Here is a 24,668-nt window from a genome sequence, read left to right as displayed (position 1 = left end):
AGGCAGGGCTGCAGGCCTGCCTACTGGGGCACAGAGCCAAGGGCTTAGTCTCAGAATTGGATTATTCAAGTGAATTTGGAGCTCCCAGCCACCCTAGCTTCGGGGACACGGGGATTACCCAGGCCTCTGGCGGGGGGTGGGGGGCGCCCACAGTCCTTCCCTGCCAGATCCGAGAGCACAAATCCTCCACCTACCTTCTGCTTCCAGCCTTTAGCCCACAGCACACCTGCCTCCCTCGTGTCTGGGATTTACAGCAGTGTTATTCAAATTGAGGTCCTGAGAGCATCAAGCATGCCCTGGAACTTGTTAGAGATGCAAATTCACTGAATCTGAATCACTGGGTGGGGCCCAGATTTGGGGGCGGGGCTAACAAACCCTCCAAGCGATTCTGATGAAAATACTCAAGTTTGAGAACCACTGGCTTGGAGAACATGGGTCCATCCCACACACCTGTCCGATTATGCCGCAAGCCTGTCAAAGATTCTGGGCGACTTCTACCCACAAACTTCTCCTTTGGATTCCTTCAGCCCTTGGCTTATAGAAATTAATTACAATGATTACAATGGATCCTGTTTAATAATGCCACTTTGCACAATTTCACAGCCCCCGGAGGTGGGCAATGCAATACCCTGAGATCATTTACTGTGGACTTTATTATCCCCTTATTGCACATGAGGAAACTGAGGCTCAGAGAGGAGACGTGACTGGCCCAAAGTCACACAGCAAGTAAATCCAGGACCTAACCAGTATACCATCCTGCTTCTCACTCGGCAGAGTGTCTGGCAGCTGATTCCATTCTAATACATTCGTGTCCTCACACACACTGGGATTTCCTCCAGGGCAAAAACCTTGTTATCACTTCCTCAGGAAAGCCTCTCCTGATCTCCCCAGAGAGTAGTCCAGGCCTCCTTATCCTACCCCACCAAAGGTCCCTGCATTTTTCCTTAAAAGCAGGATCACAATTTGTAATCACATATGGATGTGATTATCTCGACCAGTGTGAAAGCTCCAGGGAGGCAGGAAGTGAGGCAGACCCTGCTAGATGCTTACCCAACCAATAGCCAGTCTCCTTTCCCCATAGAACTTGACCTTGTTTGGGGGTAGCAGCAAATCCAGCTACATCACTATATGCCCCAGTCTCCCTTTCAGTTAAAGGCGGAAGAGGCTGGGTGCCTAATGGGAACTCAGTACACATCGAGGGCAGGGAGATTCACCCAGTTCTGGGCACGCAGCTGGTACTCAGGAAACGCGTGTGCCATCTAACCAGGCTGGAGAAGCAGAGATCCCCCCACGGCTGCCTTTCTCTTGGAAATATTTTTATTGGTTCTGAGATAACAGGGCTGAGGCGAGGGGGGACGGGCACAGAGTTAAGGAGGGCGGCGAGAGGCTCTGCCCCGGGGGGCAGACATGCTGTGTGGGGCGCCCCCAGCCAGCAGCGGCTGGGTCTATGGCACTCGGCGTCCGGCCCGACTTCCGCCGGCCTGGCGCGGTGGCCTCCTCGTCGGCGGGCGCCCCCCTTTCCAGTTGCAGGAGTCGTGAGTCTTTCACAGTGCGGAGGGGCGGGGGTCCGGGGTGGGCACCTCCCCGGGGTGCAGGCAGGCCCCATCCGCCAGTACGTCCCGGGCTCTGGGCGGCGGCGGCGGCGGTGGCGGCGGGATGAGGCGAGCTCCGGCTCCTCTTCTCCCCGCCCGTGGAGCTTGGCAGTCCTGGAGGGGCCCTGGCGGCCTCAGCGGGACATCATCCGGACAAATTCTGCGGTGGGGTGCACAGGAGGGGGTGGGGAGAAAGCAGCAGTCAGGGCCCAGGACGCTGCCTCCAAACCTCCCTCGGATCGGTGGCCCCGTGTCTATTGCCGCGGACCCTGACTGATGCTGGTCCCCAACGTCCACCCAGGATCTTCTTTTTTTTTTTTTTTTGCCCGCGCCACACGGCATGCGGGATCTTAGTTCCCCCACCAGGGATCCAACCGCGCCCCCTGCAGTGGGAGCGCGGAATCCTAACCACTGGACGGCCAGAGAATTTCCCCCATCCAGCATCTTCCAATCCACCTTCTACACGGCAGCTAGCAGGAGCTTTCTATCTGCGTATCTGACCCCTCTTAAACCTCTCATGGTCCCCACTGGATAACGTGCTGGATCCTGACACGACCCCAGGGCCTCCCTGTTCTGGCCCCAGCTGACACCTCCAGCCTCACCTGTTACCACTCACCTCCAGCCACTAAGCTCTGACTCCACAGAGCTCCCTGTCAGCCCCTCAGGGGCAACCAACACACACCCCTCCTGTTCACCTCTCAGCTTTCCTGCAGCCTATCCCTGCTCCCTTCTCTTTTAACTAGACTTCATTTTTTAGACCAGTTTTAGGTTCACAGCAAAATCGAGCAGAAGGTACAGATTTCCCATACGCTCCCTGCCTGCCATACACACGCACGGTCTCCTCCATCGTCAACATCCTCCAGCAGAGCAGGACGTTGGTTACAGTCAATAAAGCTACGCTGACACGTCATTATCACCCCAAGTCCACGGTTACATTAGGATTCATCCTCCGTATTGGACATTCTGTGGGTTTGGACAAATGTATAATGACATGTATCCCTATTGTACTATCATACAGAATAGTTTTATTGCCCTAAAAATTCTCTGTGTTCCCTGTCTTCATCCCTCCCTCTCCTCACAACCCCTGGCAACCACTGATCTTTTCACCGTCTCCACAGTTTTGTCTTTTCCAGAATGTCATATCGTTGGAATCACAAAGTATGTAGCCTTTTCAGACTGGCTGCTTTCACTTACTACGCATTTAAGTTTCTTCCATGTCTTTTTATCACTTGAGAGCTCTTTTTTTTTTTTTTTTTTTCTTTTTGAGGTACGTGGGCCTCTCACTGTTGTGGCCTCTCCCGCTGCGGAGCACAGGCTCTGGACGCGCAGGCCCAGCAGCCACGGCTCACGGGCCCAGCGGCTCCGCGGCATGTAGGATCTTCCCGGACCGGGGCATGAGCCCGTGTCCCCTGCATTGGCAGGCGGACTCTCAACCACTGCGCCACCAGGGAAGCCCCTATAGCTCATTTCTTTTTAACGCTGAATAATATTCCATTGTCTGGATATACCATAGTTAATTTATCCATTCACCTACTGAAGGACGTCTTGGTTGCTTCCAAGTTTTGGCAATTATGAGTAAAGCTACTATAAACAACAAATCTGTTTGCAGTTTTCTGTGTAGATATAAGTTTTCAATTCCTTTGGGTAAATATCTCTTCCTTCTTTTTCACCTGCTGGCTCCTACTCATCTCTTAGGGCTCTACTTACTTATAGCCTCCTCCAGGAAGTCTTCCCTAATCCCCCCTCCCAGCTTGGCAAAGGTGCCCCCACTGTGCCCCACAGCCTGCTGTACTTCCCCCAAACAGCATGGACTATACTGCTGGCTTCGGCTTTCCTTGCTGGTCTTGGGCTCCTCAAGGCAGGGATCAGGTCTCGGCACACACTAGGTGTACAACACACGCTGATAGAATGAATGGGGGATTCTGGGCTTTCAGGGAAGAGCCAGCATCTGTAGGAGTCACTACCTGGACATGGGGTGACCTGAAATGTTCAGCTCTTGTGGTAGCAAAGCCTTCTCTCCATTGCCACACTCTCTTTGACCTTGAAGACCAGCTACTCCCCAGAAAAGGCCTCCCAGCCTTTGTGTTCTGGACATATTCACAGTCTTGCTCGTGTTTATCTTGCCTTTCTGCTCAGAATGCACGTTCCTGGAGTGCAGAATCAATGTTTTGCTGTTTGTTTGTTGTTTTTCCTGTATCCCATGGTGCCTCGGACGGTGTCATGTACAGTGTAATGTATGTAGTGGTTGAGATTCCAGGCCTGAGTTTATGACCCAGCTCTGCCTCTTACCGGTTAGCAAGTTATATTACTTCTCTGAGCCTCAGTTTCCTCATCTATAACATGAGGTAATAATGTGTAGTCCCTAGAGTCATCATGAAAATTAAATGAGATAATATGTGTAAAGCTGCTTAGTACAGTGACTGGTATACAATAAGTGTACAGTTATAGATGATCACTATTATGATTATTATTGGTTATTTTAAAAACACTTTTACTGAGCATTCATTATGTGTCCGGTACTGAGTTCTGTGGGAATGACAGAGATAAAGAAAGCGGAGTTCCTCCTCTCCAAAAGTTCAGAGTCAAGCAGAGATATAACTAGCATTTAGGGGACAGTGTGAAGAATGAGGGTGAGCCTGAGGTGTTGTGAAAGCCCAGAAAAGAGGAAGTTCAATCTGGGGAATGAGGAAAGCAGTGTTTGAGCGAGTGGCCCCACTGCTGGTCTTGAAGGATGAATAGAATTTAGGACCAGCGAAGAATAGGACAAAAGGCATCCTGACAAAAAGAACAATGTATTCAAATGACAGCTTAGGAGGTTCATGGACCACCTATGGCTTTAAGGTGGAGTGTGAGTGAAGGAAGGGTAGGAGCTGTGGCCAGAGAGGTGAGCCATGAAGAGATTTTAGGGGGCCTGAGTGTCAGGTTGAGGAATGTGGTATTCAGAAAATACCTACATGGATGGATGGATGCAGGAGTAGGTGGACAGATAGATGGAGAGAGATGGATGGGGGCAGATGGACACAGGGATGGATGGATGGATGAGTACATGGATAGAGATGGGAAAATGACTGTACAGACTGATGGACAGATCATTGGAAGTATGGGTAGAAATATAGGCAGATGAGTAGAGATATACAAATGTATGAATGAATGTTGAGAAGTAGAGATGCATGGATAGATGGAGAGAGGTACATGGGTAGATGGATGCATGGATGAATGCATGGGTGAATGTAGAGAAGAATGAATAGGTGCATGGATGGATAGATAAGGCCATAGATAAATGGTTCTATGGATAATTGTTTACACATGGGTGAGTGGGTAAATAGGCACCTGGACAGATAAAGAGATAGATGGATGAAAAGATGGAAAGATAGATATGGAAAGATGGACAGATGGTTGGATGGATGGATGGGTGTAGGGATGGAAGGCAGATTAGAGGGGTGGCAGGATGGAAGGGTAGGGGGATGGAAAGTTGGAGTGTACTGATGATTGCATCATGGATACATACGTGGAGCGTTCTATGGATGCCCACTACTACCCTGGTTTCTCTTCCATTCTCAAAACCACTTCCACCTACCTTCAAAGTCCACTCGTCCATCCCCATTGAGGTCCACATCTCGGATAATTTCCTCTATGTCTCGGTGTCCCACCTGATGACCCAGGAGTTTCCTCATGGCCTCTCGTAACTCACTGGTACTTATCTCCCCATCACCATTGGTGTCAAACTAGAGAGGGCAGGAAGGAGGGAGGAGTAGCTACAACATGGAGACTGTTGGAAGCAGATCCCGAGGTCGAGCCCCTTCTCCAGCACCACTGTCCCGCCTTCCCCGGATCCCTTCTCTGTCCAAGCTCCTTCCCCTGGTCTGGGATCCAGAGCTCACGTTTCCATCCCGGGTTGGAATTCTAACAAGCTCCCCGCCCCTGCCTGTCCACCGCCCATCACTGACCTCTCGGAAGGCATCTCGCAGTTCCTTTACTCCAATCATATCTGCTGTCTCCGCCAGGAGTTTAGGTCCCATTAGCTCCACAAAGTCATCAAAATCCACATGGCCACCCACTGGGGACAGAGGAACAGACTGGATCATCCATCTAACCACTGCCCATCTGGGACTTCCCTGGCAGTCGAGTGGTTAAGACTCTGCACTTCCACTGCAGGGGGCACGGGTTCGATCCCTGGTCGGGGAACTAAGATCCCGCATGCCACGTGGTGCAGCCAATAAATAAATAAATATATATTTTAAAAAATTAAAATTTAACTACTGCCCATCTCCAACTAGGCAACCGAGGGAACTGCCAACCCTCCTTGACCTGCCCAGCTCCAGGCCCAGGGTATAAGCAAAGGCCAAATGAGGACACAGAGGTGACCATGGATGGGGGGTTGTCACAGAATGGCTCAGGGGAGTGGCTGGAGTTTGACTAAAGGAACAAGTCAGGAAGTTGACAGGGGTAGATACGGAGGGGAGAAAGAGACAGGCAAAGAATTTCAGAGAAGGAGAGACAGAGACACACATGCAGAAAAGCAGAGAGAGAAGCAGAAGCCGTGGGCACCTGGCCCACCTGCCCCCGCCTTTCCCTCGTTGTGCAAATAGAATTCACCTTCCAAGTGGCCCTCAATGGGGAGAAATACAGGGGACCTGCCCCCTGGGGCCTGCTCACAGCACTTTCAGCCAGTGACTGAGTTTGGGGGATAAATACCCAGCCCGAGAGGTAAGGGCTGGGGACAACTCCGAGGTGGGCCTGCTACACCAGCTTCCCGAGCTCCCGGCAGAACTAGACTCCATCACCCGCAGTGGCAGCTGCTCCAGTACCTCGTGCCTTGGCTCCTGTCTCCGCCCTCTCATCTCCCTACCCCCTACCGATGCCGTCCTGCCCCTACGGAGTAAACTACCGCACTCAAAGCCCTATCTCCCGGTCTGCTCCTGGGAGAATGAAAATGAAGACAGAGAAAAACATAATAATGGCATCCTCTGTTCACCTCTTACTGTGTGCCAGGTATTTGGCTGTTTTAAATACGTCCAAAAAAGAAAAACAGACTCTCAGATACAGAAACAAACTAGTGGTCACCAGTGGGGAGAGGGAAGTGGGAGGAGGGGTGAGATAGGGACGGGGGATTAAGGGATGCCAACTACTATGTATAAAATAAATAAGCTACAAGGATAGAGTATACAGCACAGGGAATAGAGCCAATATTTTATAATAACTTTAAATAGAGTATAATATATAAAAATTTTTGAATCACTGTGTTGTACACCTGAAACTAATATAATATTGTAAATCAAGCATACGTCAATAAAAATAAAAAAGGAACTTCCAGGGCTTCCCTGGTGGCGCAGTGGTTGAGAGTCCGCCTGCCAAATGCAGGGGACACGGGTTCGTGCCCCGGTCTGGGAAGATTCCACATGCCGCGGAGCGGCTAGGCCCGTGAGCCATGGCCGCTGGGCCTGCGCGTCCGGAGCCTGTGCTCCGCAACGGGAGAGGCCACAACAGTGAGAGGCCCGCGTATGGCAAAAAAAAAAAAAAAAAAGAAACTTCCAGAATAGGCAAACCTGCTTAAACAGAAAGTAGATTAGTGGTTGCCTAGGGCTGGGGAGGGACTTGGGGGTAATGGCAAAGTGATACAGGGTTTCTTTTGGGGGCCATGAAAATATTCTGAAATTGATTGTGGTGATGGTTGCACAACTTTAAATACACTAGAAGCCACTGAAGTGCATGCTTTAAGTGAGTCAATTGTATGGTTTATGAATTATATCTCAGTAAAGCTGTTACCAAAAATAAAAATAAAAAATAAATGAATAAATAAACCACGAAAAAATAATAAAGAAATAAGCATGCCCCCAACTGATTTCCTGTGCTCTATTCCACCCCTCATTTTACAGGTGAGCAAACGGAGGCACAGAGAGAGTAGTTTGCCCCAGGTCACAGAGCTGGGAAGAGGTGGGCCGAGAACTTGAACCCAGGCGGAGGACAGCAAGGGCGAGGCTGGGGAGGGAAGGAGGTACCCGCTGGAGGGACTCACGGTTCATGTTGATCTGCTGAGACAGCTCGATAAGCTCCATCTCGGTGGGCATGTAGCCCATGGTGCGCATGCAGTTGCCCAGGTCCCTGCAGTTGATGTAGCCGTCCTTGTCTTTGTCAAACTCTCTGAAGGCCTCGCGGAGCTCTGGGGAAGCAAAGGAAGTGGGGGAGGGTTGGTTGTGGACGGGGGTGGGGGGGTGAGGGGATGACCTGCAGAGTCTCTGGGGCAGAGGCAGCCCGAGGGCCTGCTGACTCTTGCATTCCTCCAACGCCTGGCTCCACAGAGGATGCCTGGCTCTGCACCAGGCCCCGTTTGCAGGAGGCCGAGATACCTCTGCCTCTCTTCCCACCCACCTCCCTCTCCTCATCTTTCTGGATGGTTGAGCAACCCTCTCCCCTAAGGGGCCAGTTCTTACCTTCAATCTCCTCTGGCCGCAGTGATCTGTCCTGAAACAAAAGAACATGTCCTATTAGCAGCTGCAAGGGGCCCAGAAGTCATACAATGCCCAGCTGAGGGCCGTCCCAGTGGCAGCAGGCACTGGGCGGGAGGTGATGGGGCAGCAGCGGAGGCGTGCCTGGACCATGTCCTGGAGGGGAAAGGATGCAGCCCCACCTGTCCCACAGACATGGGAGATGCCCTCTCCAGCCTGGGTACAGAACCTCTGGGCCCGCAGCCCCTTATTCCAGACACAAGAATGTGTCAGCGAACAGGGCTGGTCTGGAGGCCAAAACCTGTAAATAAAACGGGGTTAGCGGGAGGTCACAACAGAAAGAAGAGGGCTCTACCCAAAGAAACCAGGAAGAGCAGTGGAGAAGAGGCCTGCAAAGCAATGGGAGAAGCGAGGGGCGGGGGGGGATGTGGGGCCCCAGACAGGCACCCAAGAGGGAGGAACAGGAGGCGGAGGAAGAGCCGAGGGAGCGGAGGCAGGATGAGGCTGTGCCCTGCTTCCTGGGCACTGCCCCACCTTCTCCAGTTGGACCCCCATCCTATACCTCGCCCTGTCACAGGACACAGCATAGGACCCTGGGGGCTGCCAGTGCCTCTGGCGGCTGCCAGGGTCCAAAGTGCACGTCTGCGGCCTCAAACAGTGCCCAGGTCTCCGTGGGGAGTCAAGGAAGCCCTGGGACGAGGCATCTGAACAGATGGCAGAGAAGTCTCCAAAGAGCAGGCCCAGAGGAAGCAGGGGGCAGGCTCCGGCTGGTGAGGCGTCAGCTGCCCCAGGCCTGCCCAGGAGGGAGACAGACTGGCATGAAATGGATGCGGTGCCCAGATGGACATGCTTAGCAGGCTCCAAAACTGGTCCACGGGGCTCATCCTCTCCATATGTCACAGCTCTCTGCCTTTGGGCAGGGAGAACACTGGGCAGGGTGTGTCCGCCCTGAGGAAGTGCACACCAGGTGTGGGCACACCGATCACGAACACAGACACACGGGTGTGCCACAGCGAGCGGGCCACAGCGAGCATGAGGCATCTCAGCTGTGCACTCAGGCTACTCTAGCCAATAGGGCCAGGGCGGGTGAGAGGCTGCTGCCCACCCGCTCCAAACTGGCCCCAGGGCAAGGGACCCCAGTGCTGGAAAATCTGAGAATCTTCTAGAAAGGGGCTGCTGAGCAACATTTTGTGGGACCACCAGCTGCGCAGGAAGGACCCGGCTCTCAGAAGTGGCCGTACGTGGTAGGACAGTGCTGAGAGCGTACGTGAGCCTGGAACGAGTAGGCTGCAGGCTACCAGGTCCTGCTAGCGGCATTTTTAGCTGAAGGTAGGACTCACCTCAAGGTGTCTGTTTCTGTGAAATGATTGTGAGGACTTCCACTTTAAAAACCTGTCACTGTGCACAGGGAGGGTTTGTCACGCCCTCTAATACCTACCTAATCCTACCTCTATCACCCACTAGCTGCTCCGAGTCAGACTGGGATCTTGGGTGACCAAAAAGAATGTCTTTTACAATGCCCGGTACCCCCAGTAAGTGAAAGTGTCAGCGACTATATGCATGCACTCACACGTGCAGAGTATGCTCACTGGGACAAGTGACACAACCCTTCCCACCCTGCAGGCCTCAAGTAGCCTCTCACATCTCCAGGACCCAGCTCTGCAGCCCCCACCCTACTTCTTATAAACCCAGAGCCAGGGAGCAAAAAAGCTGGGTACCCCTTGTGTGTGCCCGTGGCCGGAGCTGGTCCAACTGAGTCCTGCTGGCTGGTCCCTGAATCATACACTCCTCAGGGCAGAGCAGCGGGAGGATGTGTAGTAGAGCCGGAGATGCCCACCGATGGGGCAGAGAAACCATGAGCACTGATTTGGGGGGTCAGGTGGGAATGGAGCCCACCACACCCCTCACTCCTCAACTTAAGCAGTCGAGGGACGAGCTTGGCCTCTAGAGTCAGACGGACTCAAGGGCAAAGCCCAGATCTGCTGCTTCCTAGATGTAGGACCTTAGGCAGTTTCCTTCAACTGTGTGTGCCACAGTCTCCTCATCTGTAAAATGGGTTAATACCAGTACTCACCTTACACGGCCTTTGTGAGCATCTGTGAGGCAAGATGTGTAAAGTGTTTAACAGGTGGCATTTAAACCTACTGATGTTTGAATCTATAACATCACTGTTAATACCCTCCTCTCTGTGACTGTTCAGATACGCATGGGAGGCCGTCCAAAGCAGTGGCCACATGTGACTATTTAAGTTGGAATTGGAATCAAAGAAAATTAATAATTCACTTCCTCAGTTGCACTAGCCACATTTCAAGGGCTCGGTGGCCACATGTGGCTAGTGGCTACTGTAGAGGGAGGGCAGCGCAGATTGGGCAGTGTTTCCACAGTAAGTTCTACTGGATGGTGCTGCGTATTCAGTACTGTTGTTCAGAGCACAGGAGGTCTTTGAGTCAGTATCCCTGAATCTGAATCCCACCTCTATCACCCACCAGATGTTACCTTGAGCATGTTACCTCTCCAACTCAGTTTCCTCATCTGTAAAATGGGGAGGATAATAGTACCTACCTCTTGGAGTTGCTCTGAGGCTTAAGGGAGGTGATGAGCCAACGCACTTAGCACAGTGCCGGGCACATAGTAAGTGCTCAAAAAAACACAAAAACTCCAAGCAATATTAGCTGCTATTATTTCTTGCTGGTGGATGTGGACTCACCAGGGCTTTGCAGCCATCAGTGGGAAACTTTGGGGGTCAGATTCACAAGTGGCGGGTTTGAGGTGTATCCGTTGGGGGACGCGCACTGCTGAGTACAGAGCCCCCTCTTCTTCCCAGCACCTCCTTCCTCACGCCCTGTGAAGCCAAGTCGAGCGCAGCTCCACCGGGGCCAACTTACGTACAGGCTGCCTGTTCTCCGCGAAGCCCTTACGCAGGAAAATGCAGGCCGGGCCCAGCAGGTTGTGCATGACGGCGCAGTTCTGGGCCAGCATCAGGAGCGGTCCGGGGAGCTCGCCGCCGGCCGCCAGCCCTTCCTCACTCGTCTGCACCACCGTATAGCTGGTCTCCTCCTGGCGCATCTTCAGCCAGCACCAAGCAAATACAAAAGAGAGGCAGGGCATCACCTCCCTGCCCAGCCGGGTCCTCCTGGCCCCAGCCTGGCTCCTGGTCCTAGAAGGGGCCCTTCTCAAGAGCAGACCTTGCGAGGCAAACAGCAGGGTGCAGAGAGCCCTCAGGATGCTCTGAGGCAGGCATCAAACTGGTCCAACAGGTGGAGTCCCCGATCCTCGGCCAAAATGGATGCTCCAGGGAGAGGTGGGTCTGATACCCTCTGTGTGGCCCAAGTGCAGACACAAACACACATACACACACACGTGCACAGAACCACACACTTGTGTGCATACAGAAGCTCAGAGAGAGAAGCAGGCAGAGGGAGGCTTCTGTTCATTCAGGGAATAATGTCCTTTCCCAAGATGCTCCCAATGTCCCAGCGCAATTCCCGGGGCTAAGCTCCCCGGTCAGACTGACCTCTGACCCTACCCCCACTGGAACCCACTGGAAGGCAGTGAGGACCATCAGAACTGGTGACACAAAGAGCAGGCTCAGCTAGTCTGCAAGACCGGAGGTTGCAGACACAGGTGCCACAGTGAACAGAAATGAAGCAGGCAGGTGTGAGAGGCAGGGCCTGGGGCAAAATGGATGCTGTGTGTCCCCTTTGAAGGGACAACATTACGTAACTCCAGCCCGGTGTCGCCAGATCTTCTGATTTAAAGCACCAGGTGGGCTAAACAAAGCACATCTATGGGTCAGATTCCACCTAGTGTGTGGCCTCGAGACTAGACGCTGTCTACCACCAGCAATTCTCCTCGTCCCTCCCGCCTTCACTGGCTCCCTGCCCAGCCCAGTCTGCGGGACCTCTAGAGGCTGAGGCAGGGGCCCTCTCTGCTGGCCGAATATAGCTGTGCTCCCAGGCCACGGCCAGCCCACCCTCTTCCCTGATGTTTCCCATGCAGCTATAAAAAGTCAACACTGCCCACAGACCATCCCCTTAGGGCAACAGCGGCATCCAGACACAGTATTCTCTTCCACCCCAGCATCCCGGCCAGGATGCCCAGCATCCCCCCCAGAATCCAGGTCAGGGCAGTCTGCCTTCGGCCCTGAGCTTGATGCCTCCCCGCCGGCGTGGGGATTTGGAGCCAAACCTTCCAAGGAAAGAGAGAGTGGTGGAAACTTAGAGGGCTGTCTTTGTCCAAGAACACCAGAGCTGCATGCCCTGCCCATCCATCCTGCTGCACCTGCTTTCTAACAGTTGCCTCCAGCTCAAGGAAGTCCACGTCCAGAAGAAGGTCCCACGACCTAACAGGTAGCCTGTCCTCCTAGGTGGACAAGCAGGGCAACCTCCCCCATCTCACCCTGTCCTCGTGGTCCTCCTCCCCGGAGCCCCACACTGTGGAGCTATAGTCTAGACTCTCTTCCAACTTCCTAAGCCTCTTCCAGGACTAGAGACGAAGGAGCAATATTCTGGCCTCTCAAAGGGAAAGGAGCAACTCAGACCCGAGGTGCTGGACCTCAGTCCAAGGCCTGAGTCCAATGAGTGCAAAAAAGGGTCACCCTAGGTAATCTTAGAACTTGAGAGGTGTCAGACATGACCAGGGTCCATTCTGGTTTGATGACCAGGAGAGGTTCAGAGCCTCGGCCACACTCACATAGGCTTCGGGGACCTGGCTAGAGCCAGGGCAGGACCAGAGAGACCTTCCTGACAGAGGGAGCCCAGGAGTCGACCGTGGCTTAACCCCAGGAAACAATCTCAGATGTTTGTAGAGAATCAGCCTTTTTGTTTCTGGCTGATTCTCACTCAGTTGGCTTGGATGAGCACGCCCAGAAGGAGGCAGCAGGCAGCACAGAATTCCGAGAGGAGCTTGAGTATAACTGGCTTTGGACTCAAACAGTCTTGAGGACAAATTCTGGCTTGCCGCTTGCTTGCTATGTGACCTTCGGCAGGTCACTTGACCTCTCTGGGCTCTGGTTTCCTTCTCTGTCCAATGGGTATGATCAGGGCAACTCAGAGGATTCGGTGAGAGGTAAATGGGCTATTGCATGGTGCCTAGAGCATCGTAAGAGCTGACTGTGTAGAGTTGCCATGGTGATGACAATGATGATGACAACGATGATGACAATGATGATGATGATGCGACTTAAGAGATGCTGGATGCCAGAAGGCATTTACTTCTGGCTGCAAAAGAAGTGGGAGAATATTTGCCAATCAGGAAAGAAGTGAGAAGGACAGAGAAACATTTGCTCCCACGAAGGAGGAACCAGTGATGGCTGGGAAATTTCCACTGCGTCTCTTGATCTTAACCCTGCCTGGCACCAAGTTGCCCCAGGACGCTTCTGTTCTTCCCTGGCCAGTGATGACACCTGACAGCCCAGTCCTGCCCTGCTCAGAGCCTGCAGGAGGCCTCCTCCTTCCATTACCAATTCCCAGCGACTACTTAGGAAGCCAAGTGGGCAGCAGCCCACAGGCTGACAATGTTTCCTGGCACCGAGGGGACATCTCCTGAGTGTGGCAGGGCAACAGAAGGGGCTGGCACGACTCATGACCTAACAGCTCTCTAACAGTACAAGCTCGCCAAGCACGTGCTCCCTCTCACTGAAGGTATTCAAGGAGAAGTTGAGTGAGGAAGCACTTGGTGAGGTGGATGAGAGCACTGCCCAGTGAGTGGGAATTTGGACTAAGATGACCTGTAAGGTCAGGTTCGTGAATCTATGAATAACATCTCTGACAGCAGGAAAAAGAGGCAGCCTCTCACAGAGGCAAAAATAAAAACAAAATACCAGATTGGGATTGACATATGTATACTAATATGTATAAAATAGATAACTAATAAGAACCTGCTGTATAAAAAAATAAATAAATAAAATTCAGAAAAAGAAACCCCAAAAAACAAAAAATACCAGCTCTGGATTTACACAGACCAGGGTTTACATCTCAGCTCTGCTTCTGGTTGGCTGTGGGATCGTAGGAACGCTCTTATCTCTGAGTCCAGCTCCTTTCTCTAGAAAATAGCCAAGAGAACTACTTGGTGGAAGAGCCAGTGAGATAACAGGTGTTGGAGGTCTTGCAGATATTCAGGAAGAAGCAATGATTACTATTATAAAAAAACATGAAACTGAATGCAATACGTTTTATGATCTTTAACCCTACTCCATGGACGCAAAACCTCTCCTATTTCCCGTTTTATTTCCATCCCCCTTCTCAGAAAACCCAGAGTGGAAAAATTATGATTATGATGCTAATAACACTAGCTAACATTTACTGAGTACTATATTCCAGGCAGCGTTCCCAGCTCTTTCTTTAGCCCCCAAAATCACCTTTGGAGGTAGATGTTAGTATTTCCACTTGATGGACAAAGGAACTGAGACCCAGACGGGTCAAGTAACTTATCCAAGGTCACATGGCTAGAAAGAGGAGACCTGAGAAGTCTGACTCTTAAGCACTCTGCTGTATAAGGGAAGATGGGTTGGGTAGGACAGACGGACAATACCCGTTCTTGAGTTCACCTCTTTAAACTCTGGACAGAACCCAGGGAAAGGGCCTTCGCCCTGTGGTCCTCTAAACTAATTCAGATCCGTTTCTGCTTCTCTGCAACAGTGTGGAGGCCACCTCTGATGCAAAAGACTCTCCTTTAAGATGACAGATGATTGGGGGGTGTGTGCACAGAAGAAACAGTCAACCCTCAGAAGGATCCAAGGAACAGTGAAGATTAAAAGGAATTTGATGTGAGCAGCTTAGCTAAGTGAGGAAGATGATGAGCAGAAAAGCCTGAAATGTCCTAAATTGAGAGGCTGTCAAACTAACAGAGGAGGTAGAATGGGGCTGGGGGTACAGGAGCCATTAGCTAACCTGAGACCTTGGGTAAGTTACTTAACCTGAGTGGCAATCAAGTTCCTCGTCTGGTAAATAAAATAATTTGGAGGAAAACATCCCTCACATTACTTCTTCCTTTAAGTAATATCTATGAGTTTCTTCTATGGCCTGACTACAGGGGGCTAGAAATACAGGCAGAGCCCACTTAAAGCAAGACCCTACAGATGTAAGCCCAGGTTTGCAGGAAAGATGCTTTGGAGGTGATTATTTGCTCTCCAAAAAGGATTCATGCAAAAGGATATTATCGTGGTGTATAAGCAATACATCCACTACAGAAAGCAACTTACAGACGCCTTTGCTGTACACTCTGTTTCTCGACGGAAACAACCCTGGGGCCCCAAACCAGTCTGGTCCTAGCTGTGAGTCTCTGACCTGACTCAAGAATTATCAAGGGTGGAAGGGGACACCTGGTTTGGTTCCTCTCAGGAACAAGGCGATCTACTTCAAACCCCACAACTCTGAAGGCTTAGAGACCACCAGAGAGGCTCAGAGACCCTCAAAGGAGCTGAATGAGCCCCCATCCTACTGCCGGGAAGGAACCAGCAGCAGCAGGGTCAAAGCCCAGCTCAACTCTCTTCTGATCCTGTTGGCTCCAAGGGGGTCTGTCCACTCACATCCTAAAGATCCACGCTTTTCATGGAGCTACGTGGTTTTTTTTTCCTAAATCTTGCACAAATTCCCAAACACAGCGCCCCATGCAGCTTTAAGTCCCAACTTCAGCTCAGAGCCTGGGACATAGAAAAATGTGATAGGAGGGAATCTGGAGGTAGAAACAGGGAAGCAGCTCTAGACAGAACCCACGGGAAGGGTAGCAAGCTTCAGATGCCCACCCTCTCTGCCCCCAACTTCTGGGGCAGAGGGCAAGATGCCCCAATCCCCCGCCCCAGGTCTTAGGAACTCCAGAAACATACCTTCCTTGAGAGATTTCTCAGTGGAGACTTGACACAGTTGCCCATCCTAAGCTGAGGCAGCCCCTCTCAGGACCCCCGGGTCCATGAAGGAGGCTCCTGGGGGCTAAGAGACCTTAGTCTGGGTCCCCACCAACCCTAGCCTCCCTCTGCCTGCGCCGTTCTTCCTCCAAGACCGATCTGAGTCCTCTCTCTTGCGCGCGTGCTCTCTCACTTGTCTGCCTGCTCCTGTTCCCAGATTTTTTTTTTTTTTTTTTGGTAGATTGTGTGTGTGTTCATGTGTGTGGGTTTAACTTTCTGGACACTTTCTTAAGGAGATGAAGGCAGGAGGGGAGAGTGCAGGCATAGAGGAAATTGCCCGGAGAGCTGATGGCAAAGGGCAGCCTAGCTGGAGAAGGCTGCCGGATCATCTACATCAGATTACAGCTGAGTCCTCTCCCCGGTCCATTCCCCTTCCCTCGGCCCCTCCTCTCTGGCTGTCAAATCTGCAGGGAGATTGCCTCGGGGAGGGGAGCCCAGAATGGCAGCTGCAGCTGGGAATTAGGCCAGCAGACCCAGAAGGGGAAGCAGGCTAGTTTGGGCCCCCAAAGCCAGGGTGCCTCCCAGCTTCCAACCTTATGTGTGCATTCACACACACACACACACACACACACACACACACACACAGACAGGTGCTCAGGGACAAACACGCATCTCAATCACCGCCGCCATGGCAGCTGGATTGAGATCAGGCAGCTCCAGCGAGGCCCTGGGAGATCTTGTGACGAGTCTCCATCACGCTCCATTTTTCACACTTGCCTCCTCACCGAAACGGGATGAGGCTCCAGGGCTGGAAGCACAGCTGAGCCGACGCAGCTCCTTCGGCTCCCTTCACTGTGCGCGCTCTCTCCAACCCAAGGGAAATCAAGAGCCGGCCCTGAGGGGGTCCTGATGGAGGCAGTGCTGGCACGGCGGGCGGCCGTGAGCGAGCAAGGGCGACAGACCTCCTAATCCTCTGCCTGATCCCCATAGGGGATCTTTCACCGGTTTCCTTCGGGGTGCAGAGAGGCCGCCCTTTGCAAAGCGGTCTTCAAGGTCCCATGAATGAAACTTTTTAGGTAACTGGCACGTCCTCGTCCCTCCAGCTTCCAGCTTTGATGTGAATTCATCTCAAGCCTCAGATGTCACCTCTGTGACCTACAGCCCCAGCCAGATGACCCAGGAGAGGAAGTGTCCCCGTTTCCCTGCACCCGGCTTTTCCCAGCAGGGGGCACCAGAGATAGGCTGGGAAGCCGAGCTTTTCCCAGGCCCTGAAGCAAAACCATTTACACGCACGGCTGAGAGTTTCAGTCCAGAGGGGCTCCTCTCGCAGGAATTTTTGTACAGTTTTGGGTGGCTGGTCAGAGCTCCCGTTAGGGGGAGATGGATGGGGACGCTGCCCAGAAGGTGCCACAGGCCAGCTCCCAGGGAGCTGGGGAGGGAGGTCCCTGGATAGCTTTTGAGGACCGTGCCGCTGACGACGATGCAATGGTTTATTTTAGTCGGGGGAGTTGCTCAGCAGCCTGGTTCCGGCCTCTGGAGGCCAGAAGGAGAAGCCTGGGTGGGGCTGGGGGTGCGCTGTTGACACTTAAAGGGCAGGAAAGGGGGTGAAGATGCTGCTGGGGAGCTGGTATGGGGAGGGCCAACAAAAATGCCTTCTTCAAAGACCTGTTCCTCGGAAACAGAGCGTGATGGCAGGGTCGTGGGAAGAGCAACGGACTCAGATGGATGGGAAGGATCTGGAGGTCTGGGGTTGAGTCCTGGCCCCGCCGCTCCTGAGTGCTCACATGGCAGCCCTCAGTTCCCTCGCCTGGTGATACGGTGCATGTGGGGAAAGTGCGTGGCACAGGACAGGTACTGGATAAGGAATTATTAAAACGGAAGAAGGAAGTATCATTTGTCCCATGTGCTTGGCTCTGGGAAAGTTGTGGAAACAAGATACACATGGTCCCTGCTTTCAGGGAGCTCACATTCTGGCAGGCGGGCAGGAGATATTAAAGGGCTATCAACATACTTAATCTCAGTTCAGGTAAATGCTATGAAGGAGAAACACAAACACTCTAAGAATGTGAGACAGGGGTCTGACTTAGTGTGGGAGGATCAGGAAAGACTTGTAGACAAAATGTAGAGCACTGACCATCTGCAGACTCTTTTGAAAAGCTAGGTCTCACTGCGGACCCCAGAGGGGAGATGAGTTAGGCTCCAGGTACAAATCCAATTCATATGAACTAAACGGGTGGATACATGAAAAGTCAGCACAGTGTGAAGCAGGGGTTCTGAATGGTGGCTGCAGACTAGAATCACTAGGGACCTTCCCCAGAGATGCTGATGGAGTAGGTGTAGGTGAGCCCCTGGAGTTGTTTAATACTCCAGGTAATTCTAACCTGCAGCCAGTGTTGAGAACCACCGATCTAGAGGTAAAGAGCCCAGCATACAGAGTCGGACAGACCTGCGTTCAAATCTTGCCCACCTGCCTACCAACCATGTGACCTTGAGGACTTCTTAATCTTTCTGAGCCTCAGTTTCTGTATTTATAAAGTGGGTACTCTAATAACCCTTCCTTCATAGGACTCTTGTGAGGAGTTAATGAGATAATACATGCAAAGGGCTTGGCACAGTTCCAGGCACATAGAAGGCGCCCCTTCCCCTGCCCGGTGGCGACGTTGGTCCTAAAGGGCCCAGCAGGGCCTCCATTCACTCAGCAGGGCACCCACAGGCTCAGACCTGGTGACTCCTGCCCCCCGCAGGCCAGTTCAGAGCACAGCACCCATCTGTCGACCTTGGGATAGGCCTCTGTCCTTAGAGGCAAGGAGACAGGAGACAGCAAAACCAGGCCCTTGTGGAAAAGTCCATGCACTTGGAAGAAATCCCATCCTTCTTTAGCGAAGAGGGTGCTGACACCAGCTTGAGGCTTAAGGGCAGCCAGGGATTCAGGATTCCAACCCCGAGCTTGCTTAATCTATTTTAGGTTGAACAGATGGGGTGTGTGGTGGTTGTGTGTGACGGGAGTAACTACTGATCTTGAGGAAGCAGATGGCTTGACCTTTGGCAGAAAATTTCACAGAGGGCCGAATGGTGGGGGCTTCCCTAAGGAGTAAAGCACATCCCACGGCCCCGCCTCCCCATCCCTATGCACTGTGGCAGCAGCCCCTGGGCCTCCAGAAGCCATGCTTAGAGTTCTGGAATGGAATAATAGGATCAGAGGGATGAGAAGGATAAACCCATTGCTGATTATTCCTGATTAGGAGGGAGGCTGGCTCTGGGCCCTGATCAGTCCTATCACCAGCATTTGAACTTGGATGGCAGCCCAGTGTTAAGACACTTGGGGAAAGCTGGGTCGTAACCTGAGAAGTGCTTTGTGGATGCTTCTGACAAATAGGAAACACGCTTCTGTGACTTTCCACCGGCCAGCATGGTGTGGCACTGGCAGGTTGTCTGGAGACAGACACACCACATCACAGTCCTGCCTTTTACTTACACTGTGACCTTTGGACAAGCCACTTCCCCTTTCTTGAGCCTGTTTTCTCGTCTCTAAAATGGGGCAAGATAATGCTAAGTTTCACAGGTTACTATGAAGATAAGATAATGAGAAGATACTTTGTCCATTGTTTACTGGGCTCTAGACAGAGGTTGAAAGTGCCAATGTTGCATCTGCAAAACCTACGAACTGACACCTATCATCTACGATTGATCTCAACCACAAACTGACCTTCTCTTCCCCTTCCCCAGGACCCAGAGAAAGCCTACAGGGACTCCCAGCCCTCTCAGAGAGCAGTAGGGAGTGACTTGGCTGGGCAGGAGTAAGTAATATACACAAGCCATCATTCTAGGCACACAGGCCTAGTGCACTTGAATCCGTTAGGATCCAAACCATACGGTCCCTCTCCCTCATCTAAGCTATAGCAACCAAGAAACTGAAGTGCAGAGGCTGGAGATTCATTCATTCACGCATTAAATACCTTGACCCTCTTACGTACAAAGCAGTTTGGGAATTGGGCTAGCCTACTCAAATCAGAAGAGATGTCTCTATAGTTAAAGAAAGGGGAAGGATGGGACAGAGCTATGGGTTTTTTCCTCTTGGCCTCGTCTACAAGAGGTGTTTCTTCCCAAACTTAGGGGAAGGAACAGAAAGACTATTCTTAAAATAGTTTTCCAAGACCCAGTGCCAAGAGTTGCCCCCAAGTCATGCCTGTCCTGAGTTAATTTCTGATACCACATCTTCTCTCTAGGCAGCTGGGTGGCTTGTCCTTAGCTGGCCACAAAGAGGGTACTAGAGGAGGTCCTTTGTCATTCAGCTCCTTTTTTTGTTTTTTTTTAAATTTATTTAATTTATTTATTTTGGGTCTTCATTGCTGCACGCGGGCTTTCCCTAGGTGCAGCGAGCGGGGGCTACTCTTCGTTGCGGTGCGCAGGCTTCTCATTGCGGTGGCCTCTCTTTGTTGCGGAGCATGGGCTCTAGGCACGCGGGCTTCAGTAGTTGTGGCATGTGGGCTCAGTAGTTGTGGCGCATGGGCTTAGTTGCTCCGCGGCCTGTGGGATCCTCCCGGACCAGGGCTCGAACCCGTGTCCCCTGCATTGGCAGGCGGGTTCTTAACCACTGCGCCACCAGGGAAGTCCCTCAGCTCCTTCTTTTAATGGCCTTCCTCACTTGGCTCAGAGACAGCTTTCAAACTACCTGACGCAGACCCCCGTTCCGACAATTACTCTATTAATAATAGTATTAATGAAGCCTGTGCCCTTTTCCAGCACTCACTTTGAGCCAGCCCATTTGACATCCTTAATCTTGTATAACCCTCATAAGAGCTCTGCAAGGTAGTTTTTTGTCAATCTCATTTCTGGATGAAGAAACCCAGACCAGAGAGAGAAAATAACAGGCCCAAGGTCACAGCAATAGGAAGTAACATTGCTGGGATTGGAACCTGCAGCTCTAACTCCTAAACTACCATTCCATGCCTTAGCCTCAAAACCACACCATCTCCCTGCAGGCAGTAAGGATGCTCTGTTAGGTCACTGGAAGAACCCTAATTCCTGTTCCCCCTAATGAAGGAGTCCATCTTGGTACCTTCAGTGTCACTTTGGCCCCTGGCCCTCCCTGGCTCTATCACAAATGGAAAGAAGTTCTGACACAGTCCTTGGTAGTTAATCAACAACAACAAAAATAATAATAACTAACATCCATAGACCCTTGCTCTGGGCCAAGCTCTGTGCATATCTCCATATCCCCTTTAATTCCCCCCGAAAACCCATTAAGATACTATGATTATCCCTATTTTGCAGATAAAGAAACATAGGCTTACTGAGGTCAAACGATTCACTGAAGGTTAAAAAAAACAAAAAAAAGGAACTTGGGAGACATGAAAAATATACTTCCCCAGGGCTATATTTTGCCTAAAGCAGATCCTATCTGAAAGTTTCTATATTCAGAATCTCATTTCCCTTCTCTTGGTCCTGACCCTGTCTCTAAGGACAGAAATCTCAATGCAAAGAGAAGGGATGGAAAGCCTAATTCTTGCAGGAGACTGCAGACTCTGACACAAAGTCCCAGACCGGGTTTTGTTACTGTTACCGTTGCTGGAGCAGATGCCTTGGAGCCATCAGCAGGAAGGCCAGACGGGATGTGCCCAGCTTTAAAGAGAAAGCCTGCAGCTCCAGGGACAAGAGCTTCCAGAGGGAGGTAGTAAATATTTGATGGGACCTTCCAGTTCTTCCTGACTCAGGTGACCCTGGTGACATTTCAGAACATGGAACTGGAAAACAGCCTTCATTTTATGACTGAGGGAGTAGAAGAAGAAAAGCCCATGAGCTGAAATGCTCTGAGCTCACAAAGGGCCCAGGCAGGCAACTTCTGCAAGACTGGAAAGAAAGGGCCCTTTTTCCAGAAACGAAGTCAGATCACCAGCAAACTAAGTAACCAGAAAGTGTGTGATCCTGGGCCAATGACCTACCCTTCCAAACTGCTAGATGGTAAGCTCCAAAATAGCCAGAACCCCGGCTATCCTGTCCACTTTTGTCTCCATAGTGCCCAGCAAATGCCTGAGCAAAGTAGGCGATCAAAATATATTGGATAAATGGATGAATAGTTGTCACCAATTCAACGACACAGTATCCCTTTTGCAATCCAGACCACTCCTGCCCTAACACCTGACACCCCCTCACTAATACAGAAGCCACTGCAGTCAACTCTTCAACGTATCACTGCACTAACTTTCACAGCTCTGCATTTAAATCTCTACTCTGGAGAACCGTTTCCCGGTAACTTGGCTAACGAGGGCTCCTGGCAGGAACAAAGCCACACTGCTGCCCTATCACGCCACCACAGCAGCCCCGTGCAACCCGAGTCTACGTGCAGCTGCTTTCATGTCAGCTGCCTTCATGCCTCCACCGGCATCAGCCACTGCAGAGTAGTATTTTGAAAAGGAATGTGCAGATCTGAAGCGAAACACGCACGGCCTCCTTGGAGTTCTGATCCAGCATGGCAAGCCAGGAGCTTGAAACGGCTTCTTTACGCTACATCCTAGCACAGAAACGCACAGGCCCCACCTTCGCCCACGCAGCACGCGACACTCTGATCAGACCTGTGTTACACCCCTCCTCGGCTGCTGCAGAACTGTGTCCATGCTGTGCCAACGAGTTTGACTTAATTATGGACTCAGAACTAGAGAAAATCCTGGCTTTGCTCAGGAGTTCACAGGTTCCTTTCTGCTGAGCCTCTCTCCCCAGCAGCACAGCCCCTAACTGTAGACCTGGATTATGACCACGGGGCCATTTTTAAAGGGCAGATGCCCAGCTGCTTGGGGTTCTTAAGAGAAAAGAAACAAAACGAGTCATTCATGACCCCTTAGTGACCTTTCTGACCCTAGAATACTCACTAACTCAGACTAGGGGTCTCTGGGTGTTATTCCATGTCCCACAACTCGACAACTGCCCACTACCGTCTTAATGGCATCCCTAGATGACAACCTCCTTAAAATACCCCCAAAGTTCCAGTTTGAGCCATAGCTCTGTGCATCCCTCCATGCCTACCCAGACACTTCTCTTTTCTCATATTTTTAGCTCTCCTAACTTTTCCCAGGCCTTTGGGGCCACCACAGGCAATGGCTAGGGTCCCTCATCCCCAAGCAAGGCTGTGTACCCCGAGGTCCCCACTCTTGATCCCCAGACTCCATGCCCATTGCTCTCTTGGGTCGCTCATTGGCCGTCTTGGCCAGAGGCCGGAGGAGTGGGTTTGGTGCCACCTGCTCGGAACACCCCTCCTTGACCCCTGCAAATTTCCAGGCGGTTTGTGGAGGTCGCTCCCGTCCAGGACTGGCCCATTCCGGCAAGTGGAGGGAGGCTAGGCGGTGGGGCCTCGCCCTGAAGATGCCCGGAGCGTGGACAGCGCACAGGGTGCTGAATCAGGCACGGGGGAGGAGGCGCGCGGGCTAGGGCGCCAGGCGGCGGGAGGACCAGAGGAGCGTGACCCGGGGACCCGCGGGCAGCGGGAGGAGGGCTGTGGGCGCGCAGCCGCGGCAGGGTCCCGAGCGCCTCTCCAGGGAGCGGGCGGGAGGCGCGGCCCTTACCTGGCCGAAGGCGGAGCTGAGCATGGGGCGCAGCTGGTGGAGGAACGGGTCTGCCTCGGACGCGGCGGCTGGAGCTGAGTCCCCGCGACCCGGGGCTCGCAGAGAGCCCCGGAGGCCGAGCGCCGGGGACAGCCCCCGTTCCTCCCCATCCCGCCCGCGGGCCGGCGGCAGCGGCGACGGCGGCGAAGGTCGGGACGCCGCGGCCGGCGGCGCCTCCCGGGGCCTGCAGTGCGCCTGGGGGAGCCCGCGCCGGCTCCCCCGCGCGCCCTCCTCTCGCGGCGCCGGCCGGCACAGGGGCCTCCGCAAACTGGGGTCCCCGGACGGCGGCGGCGTGCCCGGGCAGGGGCCGGGCAGCCGGCGGCTGGACAGCACTGGCTCCCGGGCAGGGCCGTGGCGGGGAGCCCGGCTGCCCCCGCTCGCCGCCGCCTTCAGCAGCGACGTCTTGGACTCGCTTTTAGCGATGTGCGAGCTCATCGCGGCGGGGCCCGCGCTCGCATGGCCCGGCGGGGGCGGCGCGGTGCGGCGCGGCGCTGGGCCCCCGGCGGGCAGAGAGCGGGGCGCCCGGCGGGAGCCGAGCCCGAGGACGCGCTGGAGGCGGGCGCCGTCCCCCGGCCGCTTAAATGCGGCCCCGTCGCCGCCGCCCATGTGACAGCGCAGCCTCTACGCCTGGAGCCCCGAGCTCCCCGGCGGCTGGCGGTGCGAATCTGGGGGGGCCGCCGGCTGTCCCAGAAGTGCCCACCCCCGGCTCCCCGGCGGCCCAGGTACCGCCGCGCCCCGCCCCTTGCCCCGCCCCGCGCTCGAGGAGCCCCGCTTCCCGGCGGCCCCTGGCGGCTGAGGGGACGCTGCGGTGCGTAGCCGGGAGCGCCGGGAGCGCGAGAGAGGGGGCTAGGCGAAGGGCCCCATAGATGCCCAGACCTTGGTGGCGCCGGCAGTCCCCCTTAACATGCCCGGAGGTTTCCAAATGACCCAGAACCGCCGGAACGTCCAGAAATGCTGGCAGGGTGCACTGTCCACGGGGTACAACTTTGGAAACGATGACGAGAGAGGTGAAGGAAGTAAACTCAAGACCCAAGGAGGATGAAAGCACGCTATTCATGACACCACCACTACAAAGCCCAGAGCCAGAACGGCGTGGAAGGACACTGCTGGAAGGAGAGGCTCCACTCTATGGGGGCTTCACCCACTCCCAGTACCCTAGAGTGGGACCAGGATGACCCTGGTGAAGCAGCCA

General features: G+C 53.1%; 1 protein-coding gene across 4 annotated transcripts; it reads right to left on the bottom strand.

Annotated features, from left to right (window-relative positions):
• Positions 1 to 1,726: 1,726 nt before the first annotated feature.
• On the bottom strand, positions 1,727 to 24,082 carry CABP1 (calcium binding protein 1; the record flags this gene model as incomplete). 4 transcript variants are annotated; one of them, XM_079717178.1, is made up of 7 exons in its annotated part: positions 1,727 to 1,752; positions 5,170 to 5,317; positions 5,540 to 5,649; positions 7,609 to 7,752; positions 8,024 to 8,054; positions 10,928 to 11,104; positions 23,438 to 24,082. In XM_079717178.1, the coding sequence occupies 7 exons, from the start codon at positions 24,080 to 24,082 to the stop codon at positions 1,727 to 1,729; spliced, it is 1,281 nt and encodes a 426-aa protein (XP_079573304.1). The 4 variants fall into 4 exon arrangements, with proteins under 4 accessions (XP_079573304.1, XP_079573306.1, XP_079573305.1 ...); XM_079717180.1 differs by lacking the exon at positions 23,438 to 24,082 and adding an exon at positions 15,864 to 15,908; XM_079717179.1 differs by lacking the exon at positions 10,928 to 11,104.
• Positions 24,083 to 24,668: the final 586 nt, after the last annotated feature.

This window comes from Hyperoodon ampullatus (assembly GCF_949752795.1).
Source record: "Hyperoodon ampullatus genome assembly, chromosome: 13".
NCBI classification, from domain to species: domain Eukaryota; kingdom Metazoa; phylum Chordata; class Mammalia; order Artiodactyla; family Ziphiidae; genus Hyperoodon; species Hyperoodon ampullatus.
Note: the sequence above shows the minus strand (reverse complement) of the source record. Positions and strands in the feature narration are given on the sequence as shown.